General features: G+C 41.1%; 1 protein-coding gene across 1 annotated transcript; it reads right to left on the reverse strand.

Annotated features, from left to right (window-relative positions):
* Positions 1-3,252: 3,252 nt before the first annotated feature.
* Positions 3,253-8,043, reverse strand: cbx7a (chromobox homolog 7a). Its single transcript, XM_015055436.1, has 6 exons — positions 7,710-8,043; positions 5,946-5,989; positions 5,761-5,826; positions 5,575-5,641; positions 4,410-4,710; positions 3,253-4,202 (listed from the first exon to the last, which is right to left on the reverse strand). Exons 1-6 carry the CDS (start codon positions 7,776-7,778, stop codon positions 3,661-3,663), a joined length of 1,089 nt encoding a protein of 362 aa, XP_014910922.1. The 5' UTR covers positions 7,779-8,043; the 3' UTR covers positions 3,253-3,660.
* Between the last annotated feature and the right edge of the window lie 1,186 nt (positions 8,044-9,229).

The raw sequence follows: 9,229 nt of genomic DNA on the forward strand, positions 1-9,229 counted from the left end.
TAGTTAGGGAAAGTCTGTTCGGCCTGTAGTTGTTAAGCCGAAGCTGTTAAATTTGTCTCTTCACCACCTTAGTGCCACTGCGTTTTATGTTATTCGCCCCTCTTACGGGCAAGTGAGGGAGTTAACCCCGAAGACGAATCCTACTTCGGCCCTGGAGGAAATATCTCCCCTGTGTTTTCGGACTACGGTCTGAAGACTGAAGCAAGAACAGTTAGCATTATCCTGGCGCTAAAAACGTTTTCCTATTTTTCGAAAAACGTAAGCTGTCTTTTTTCTTTTTAATGGCGTGTTTCTGTTGAGCTGATTTATTTTCGTAATTTTAATTTGCGCAATTTCAGGGTTAATAGAAACGCAGCTGGTCGCCATAGAGACCACGAAGCTCTCTAATTACTGTTGAGTAGAGGTTCTTCTGCACTATGTGAGTTTTAGGGCCAATAGGCCCTTTTTTTTACCCCTGTTACTGTCATTCTCAATGGCCTCCATTTTGTTATGCCATTTTGAAATATTTAGTCTTAAAGTAAATAGCATTCTGCTGTCATTGTGTCATCAACGGTCTAAAAGGGATACACCCTTTCACAAGTATTTGGAGAAGCAGTCTGAATTCAATTATTTGGAGAGGTGAACTCAACTTCAACAATGCAGAGTGTATACAGTCCTGTAAGTTTTTAAATAAATGTTATTTTGTACGTTGCAGATGAAACCACATGCCTTCCATTCAGGCCAGGAAGAGCTAAGGTCAGCTTTTTCCATTCCAACAACTGTTTTGATGTGTTTGCGTCCAAGTTTTAGCTAGCTTCCCCCCTCAGGGGAGAGAAAATTACAATTAACGATCCAGAAAATTAGGCAATTTAACAATGACAAAAACTATGCTTGAAGAAAGCTCAGTTTTACCCCAGAGTGGGCGACACTAAAGCTTGGAGTGACCACAGAGCCATAAACTCTGTGAAAGGCCAACAGAGTCACTGCTGCCTCTGGTTTCTGTTTTGCATTGGCTGAACACAAAGTTCTCAGCTAACAAGTGAGTTAGCTTCAGATGTGAGATATATAAAGTTATAGCAAATATGACTTAAAATAAATTTGACTTAGTAATTTAAAGCCTTACAATTGGGCCTTTGTCTCTAAAAACTTTTGCTCTTTCTGAAACTCCGCCTTCAGGAAGCCATCACAACACGATTCCTCTATTAACCTTTTAGCAACGTTTTTAGCAGCGTTGCACTGAGAAGTAGCTCGTATAATGAGCTCAGCTGGTGTGCTCATTATAGCTGTGCTAATTGCTGCTGGCTAGGCTGAAGGAGCTCAGTGGGGGGGAGAGCTGCTCTGTGAGGCAGAAGCTCAGAAACTGGAGCTCTTTGAAGGCAGTGCTCGGTTTCAACCAGGCGTTTCCCAGCTGAATGGTTGCCAGGGGAGACTAAATGATTTCTCAAACATACATGAAAGAATCACGACAACACACCAAGTATGTTTTTGATGAGGGAATAACATAACATGTTTTAGCGCTAAAAAAAGTCACTTTTACATATTACTGCATTACATTTTTAGTGAAACAATGCAAACATGAGGGCAGTTGCTATTTAAAAAAAATAGCGTGCTTGATTTATGGTAGAAATCAGCTTTGTTCTTAGCCCAACTATGATTAGCTTTAGCCTCCAGGTTAAGTTAATCCTACAACACAAAAATATATATGCTGTTTGGAAATGTTTTGGGTCACAAGAAATGACCTTAACTCAATATTATGTTGTACAGATCGTTGCAGATAGCCTGACTAATTTACAAGCTAATATCAGTTTGTTAGAGAGAATGGCAAAAAGGTACAATGTTCTGCTCAATAAGGAACTGAAAACTACTCCTACTAACAATCAAATCAACTAGAAGGATGCAATAAGGATATAAAGAGGAAGAAGGAATGGACAGGCACATGAAGAACATAATGACACAAGGAAAGAGACCACAGGAGGAATAAAGGATAAAAGAACAAAACAAAAAAAAGAGGGAATGGACAAAGGAAACAGGGAAAAGAATAATCAAGGGGGGGAAAACAAGGAATCAAAGAAGAAACGACACAACTTTTAGCCAGTGGAAGAAAGAGTAAAGGCTGGGGAAACAGTTTATTACTCTCTTAGTTTATTTTTCTCATCCACTTCCGAATTGCAACCAGATTCTTCGCACTTCTGTTGATATTTTTACGTCTCCGATCCGTTCGCATTGTGGATCCTCTGCTCCTGCAGCAGCAGCAGCAGACTCCCCCGCCATGCCGAGTTATGAATCACATCTGGGGATCTGAAGGCAAGCAGCCTCTCTGCATGAGAGCACTCTGCCCTCTAGTGCCGACTCTTAGCAATAGCAATTCCTAAAACGTTCTGTCGACAACAAACTTCTCTTTTGCTGACGGGTCATTGGAATTTTTAGAGCTGCTGTTTGAACAGAACTTGACAAACCCACTGGGTTTCCACCGGAAGAACAAAATACAGAGCTTCTTAGTTTAGAGAAAACTGGCTTTTCATTCTAAGTTTAGCTTTCCACTAATCACTGTTCTAGTGGTTTCAAGCCTCTATTCAGTCAAAGTGAGAGCTTTGAAGTTGTACTCTGATTTTTTTTATTTTATTTCCCAAACCCATCCGTGATAAACATCCACCAAGACGCATTATTTTCATACACATTTATTGAAAATGCAGTCAAATAGAAACTTTTTTGTGATATAGAGAAGACATGTTTGATAATCCATCTTTGTTAGAGAGAGACAGATTCAGACACATCAAGAGACATAAATTAGTGCAGTTTATACAAGTGACATGCAATAAATAATGGCTCACTACAATTTGACCCAGAAGTACATTTGCTTCCATTTGTACATTACCTACGGAGTTCAGAAGCAACGTCTTGAATCGACACCTCCTCTTTTGATGAGCACAAAAGCCGGTGAAAGGAGCGGACTATCAATTGGTAATACAAAAATAGACCCAGGCAGCATTTCATACTTGGAAAGTTAAAGGACGAAGAGACAGCAAACACGACCGCGCATTTCCTTTTTGTCCGTCCACCCCTCCTTTAGATGCACGGCTCCATCTGAGGCGTTAATCCGCCGTCTTTGTTTGGATCTCTCCTTTGTTACAGAAATAAACCCCTCCGACAAAAGCGTGGCAGACAGCCGCGTGCGTGTGTGGCACAGACTGATGGGGGCATGCGCGTAGCTCTGTGCGAGAGATAGTGAGCGACATTTACAAAAAACATTGTTTTACTTTTTTCTTTTAAAAAAAAAAGTCGACTGGAAGCAGGTTCTGGTGAAAACCTGCATCCTGCTGGAAAGCACTGAGGACAACTGGAACGGTAGCTGCATCAGAGTTGTTCTGTAAACTGTTGTTTTCGGCCGCCCTTCCCTTCAGTAGGGTGAACCAAGCTGCTGTAAGAATGAACTCTGCCACCGAGATCGGCTTAATCTGCTGGCCTGCAGTGCATTGTTTCCTGTCACACCTAATAAATGAGCCACTATAATAATAAAATCACCACTCACTTTTATTCCAAGGCAAAGATGTCTTACTGAACTCATAAAATCATGTGGAATGACCTTACAGACACTATTTGCTTGCGGTATTTACTTCACCATGAGCGGCAGGTCTAACTATGGTTATGCTGATCCCTGTCTCCATGTTCCCCTCTCTTGGTTCAGCAACCGTTGAAGAAGCCCTCGCTGCAGCTCGCCTCTTTGAAAGTCACCGTCAGGCAGTTTACAGTCACGTTCGTCACGATCACTCTCCCGGGACGTGGTGCTTCGTAGGGAACTTTTGGGCGGTCCGACGCCGTCACAATCACGCTCTGATTGTCGGTTCTCACTTCGTCTTTCTTCGGCTCAGAGTCAGAGCAGACAGAGACAGCGTCGCCCATCGTCTTGCCACATCCCTGGACCCTCACTATCACTGATGTTGCGTTCTTTTTCTCCATGGTTGGACTCTCTGAGAAGGCTTCCACGCCTTCCTCTTCCACCCAGTCTGACTTGCCACTTGGGGAAACCATGACTTCTGGTTTGGCCTCAGACACCAAGGTGTTGTCCTCCGATTCGTCGTGTGAATTTGTGTGTCCCTGACTGGTTTCAAAGATCCCTCCGTCCGCTTCATCTGTCCACATGTCCGGGCTGGCAGCCTTTTCCTCCACCTCCGTGTCCATGTCCTGTTCCTCTAAGAACGGAGGAGAGCTGCACTCTGACTGACCTGTGGGAGAAAGCAGGAAAAACATTGGTTACACATAAAGACTCACTTCAGATAAATGTTAGATCAAATTAGATAAACTTCATTGTCCCCAAGGGGCAATTCGATTTCCAGCCAGCAAAGAACAATTACAGATTAAAGAATTACAACAGTAACAAACCACAACATCCATATTGCCACATCAATCAATCAACTCATTGGACAACTGACCATACAAGCTGTCTTCACATCTCTCCTCAGTGGTGCTCTCACATCCAGGCTTGTCCTCCTCACTGGTGCCGCCCCAGTCCTTCTCCACCGGCTCAATTTTCATCTTCTGCTCATGGATCGGCTTGTTGGAAGAGTGTTTTGGGAAGGCTTTGGTCACTCTCTGTCTGTTCCTCCTCCTGGCCCGGCGTCGGCACGCCTGCTCCACGTCCGTGCTCATGGACCTGGTGAGGGACAGGCGCAGACGAGGCGGGGGCTTCTCGTCATCCTTGTGAGCGCTCCGCAGGTCCATGCCAAAAATGTTCTGAAGAAGACGGCGAACGATCAGCAGGGGGAACAATAATCGCTGGAGGTCAAATCTTTCATCAAAATATTTTTACTGATTTGTCATAATTTTATTCTAGCACACATTTGTTTTCTGTGGTTGTAACAGGAATGTAGTTTAGAGCTTTGAGAGGCGATGAAGGAACTCTAGACTAGATCAGTAAGTTGAGGGAGTTAATCAGTTTTTCCTTTTCCGTATCCCTGCTCAGTTTACATAAAATGCTGCATGAGCCTACATTTCAGAAAGCCTTCCTGGAACCTCCTCCATTAATTAGTAACATAGCAGCGAAAGTGATAGTGTGGGAACAGTGTTGCCTTATCTGTTCCAATAAATTGACTCTTTAACGTTATGAGGAACCAGCATCAATGTTTGAAGCTGCTGAAGAACTTAAAACTAAGGATGCAGACAGTTAATCCGACAATTCCGATTAATTGTCAGTGATTTCTTTATTAGACTTCAGCTGTTCTTTTATTTTTATTATTGTATTATAAATATTTAAGCAAATACTGAGATAATAAAGTATACTTCCATATAAAACCTGTTTGGAAAAATCTGATTATACGTAAATGCGAATAAATAAATAAATAAATAAAATATATTTGGCTCAGCAGCCTTTTTAAAATGTAAGAAATCGTTTTCTCAACTTCCTGAAAAAGTTGTTTTATCTGTGAAGGATAAAACACCCTCATAGATCAGCATGTTGCGCAGATGACTAAAAAACAGATTTTACTATTAAAACGCTTGTTTAAAGTTTGAACTTGCGTTAAATACCTAGCTGCAGCTTGTGTTAATGAAAGAAGATACAACAAATGTTTGAGATTCAAGAAAGATGAGTGTCGTTACCCGCAGCACCAGCTTCCTGGGTCTGAGGCCTTTCTTTCGAAAGCTCAGAGATCTGAGCTTCTCCTGACTGCAAGAAGAGAAGATGCAGACAGGAGGGGGAGGTCAGAGAAAAGGAGGCGAGAAAGAAAACTAAAACTGAGAGAGAACAAAAAAAGAGAAACCTAAAATGCTTCCAGTATTACTCACTTCTCTTCGTAAGCCAGGACCAAGAGCGGGTCCAGAATGTTGTCCTCCGGCTCCCAAGTGCTGTACCTGCAAATAGGGAGATAGTTAATGATCGTCTGTTTATCAATGATCTGAGCATATTCTGAAAAAGCTCTTAAGTATATCTGGAAGTGGTGAGGTCTGTGGATGACTCAAGGCTTACTCACTCTGGGGGCCATCCCTGCCATTTCAGTAGATACTCCACATTACCCTGAAGAGAGACACAAAGTGGGGGGAGGGACAGCAGTCAGTGAACCTGCCATTTAAAAGCCTCCCTGTGTTAAACGTACACCAGAGCACAAGAGATTAGGCAGCTGTCCCTTTAAACTGTGGACTGAGGGAAGGAGGAGCCGACAGAGTTTCATATTTTAAAATGAAAACTATGAAAATATGTTCATGATAATTAGAATCCATAAACAATTTAATGTGCAATTACATATTAATATGTGAAATTCTTGTGAAAAAATGTGGATTAAATGTTGAAGCTATATCATGGTTTTCCTTATAACTTATTGTGTGCTGAAGTTGGCTACACAATAATAACACAATCAGTGAGTGCAACTCATCAAATACACCCTGAAACCTGATTGGTTAAGAAGCACACAAGTCAGCTTGATACCTTTATACAGAATGAAGCACTACCACAACAAAAACAACCATGAAGTCATGTGAAACAATTACATTTGCTTTTTGTAAAATTAATATTTCTATTTATTTCCTAAATTAAATTAGCATATAATCATGTATAACCAGACAGATTTAAATTATCATAAGCATGTCTATTTCTGATTTAGTAAAAGCATTTGTTTTCAATGTCGTTTTAAATATGACTACTTTTTGCATTGGATAGCGACCATTGAAAAAAATACTAAAATAACTGCAGCAACACTTTTTTTTAAAACTACACCTGTTATTTTAATGAATTACTTTCATGAGTTCTATATTTGAATTATCTAATGGTCTCTAATTTTTAATTGAACTGTGGAGCTACACAAGAGGGAGGGAAGGTTCGTGAAGTTTCTCTCGTTCTCCACGTTTTCTGCAGGCTGACGTCATCGACAGCGGAGCTGCGTGGCCTCCAAACAGCAGCCCTGCGCTCGCATTGCGATGACGTGCTCGCTCCACGAGCGCCCGTGTTCACAGCGCTGGGGCACTTTCTAGAACATTACACCGGTGGCTTGGATAGGTGGGGCCACGCGGGAACATGTAAACAAGCAATGTTGCGCAACGCTCACGTCCGAAACTGTTATCGGAGGCGACCCTAGTTTGAAATGAATAAAACAGGCAAAAATAAATAAGCTGAAATAAAACGCAAACAAATCCAGCGCGTGTGAGGGACAGCAATGAACGCACAGTATCTTATTACACTATCGTAAACTTTAAAAATGCTCGCTTTATGTTACTTTTTTTTTTTTTTTTGCGCGTTTTTTACGTCATGAGCGTTAAGACGAGCAGAGAGCACCTGTAGCGTCGTGGGGTTAATATAAGTCAGTTTGAATTCACAACAGCTTCTCCGTCGTAACTAAATACGACCAGCATCACGCGGCACTCTGTGATGTTACACAGCATTTTCAGTCCGCGCGCTGGCGTAAATAATATAAACTGCGCAGCAGCCTGCTGGCTGTCCGCTTTTTAAAAGATACACACACCCCCTCTTTCTCCCCCGGTTTACTACAACTGCGTAGGCTCCAAAACATGGTCATGCCGCAGCAGCTCAGCCGCTGCACAGGACGCCACTCGAGAAACTTCGGCGCAGTTGCATTAAAATAACGACTTAGTTTTAGTGTTTCCTTTACGTAAACCACAGCCTTGTGTTATTATTGTTGACGGCGCGAGGACATCGGTTAGTACATTGCATTTGCATAAAACAGCAGGATTAATATTAGTATTATTTCAGGGAGGATTTGTTTATAAGCAGGAATGTTTCTTACCTTTCTGATTCTCTTCTTTGTAATTGACTCAACAGCGAACACTTGCTCTCCAATAGATGACAGTTCCATCGCGACGGTCCAAACAGGACGCAACTGGATCCCTGCTTGTTTACTTCCCGACGTGCGGAAATAAAGTAGTTACGGGGGGAGAAGGAGGACGGACGAATAATAATAAGAATAAGAATAAACAAACAGAGCGCTAAGTGTTTTTCCACAGCTCCCTCCGAGAGTCCTAGTTTTTTTCCGCTAAGCTTGTGCGCCTCCCCTCGCTCAGAAACTCCAGCCGCTCTCCTACCTCACTTTTTAAAATCTGCGACACATCAACGCTGGACAGCGCGCTGCTTTAACGCGGGCGCGCCCCCTTTCTGTTGCGTAGAGGGCCAAGCCCCCAATGAGCGTGCCCGCGGAGGAGGCGGGAGCGCGCGGAAAATTAGAGCAGAGTGCAGAGGAGGGACAGAGGAAGATGAGCGAGGAGGAGGGTCATACAGACAAGGTTACCGAGGGATTTAAAAAATATATATATATGGATATTCTAAAAACAGAACGTTTTCATTTTACTTTCAAGGCTTAATTGTAAATGTAGTTTCACTCAAACGTAATAAAAACCCCAACAAAAACGTTTATGCATTCCTTTCCTCCCAGATATGTGAGTGATTCTATAATTGCAGATACATTTGATGTCCAGAGTCATTATTTTTGGTCTGGCATATTAAAATATTTCAATTTTTAAATGTTTTAGTAATTTATTACTCATTTTAATAGATCATAATATTTAACAAGTAAAAACATTTAAGTAAATACATTTAAAATTGTTTTATATAGCTGAAAAACCAAGACTTCTTGTTGTCCGAGTTGGGTACTGTCTTTTTTATTAACCTGAAAAATGATGCAAAAACCTATGTTTTATTATTTTTCTTTGGTGAATTTGTTTTTCTGTCTTTTTTTAAACTGCCTAAATGGTCAATTTAATAACAACATCACATTAAATTAACTCAAAATACCCTTATTTTTGAAAAAATATGTGTCCGAGAATTTTTTGTCAACTCTGTTACCATATGGTTTTGTCCCTGTAAATCTGTGAAATTGCCTTCTACGGCTATATAAACTGCATAAAATTAACTCATTTACTTTTACTGATAAGACCTCAAACACACAGAGGTCTATGTGCCATTCTCTGGGAAATATTTTAGTCTAAAAATCACAATCACCAGGGGTTATTGTTTTCAACGTCAATCTTGTTACCAAAGTATCATGAGAAAAATACCACAGATTTTTGATCAGAGACAAGTTTATTTAATGGTTTTTAAACCATTATCTCAGTGGTGTCATGTTTTTTCAGAATTTCTACTCACAAGTGGAGTTTTTAATAAAAATGTTTGAAATTGTCAATTCTGTTACCATCAACTCTGTTACCAAATGGGGTAACAGAGTTGACAGTAACAGAGTTTTCAGTTCTAAATTATTATGGTCCTGTCAGTTCTGTTACTAACACCATCTCTTTTAGGTAACAGAGTTGACTT

The sequence above is a fragment of the Poecilia latipinna genome, unplaced genomic scaffold, assembly GCF_001443285.1.
Source record: "Poecilia latipinna isolate Pla-1442-1.1 unplaced genomic scaffold, P_latipinna-1.0 Scaffold1315, whole genome shotgun sequence".
NCBI classification, from domain to species: Eukaryota; Metazoa; Chordata; class Actinopteri; order Cyprinodontiformes; family Poeciliidae; genus Poecilia; species Poecilia latipinna.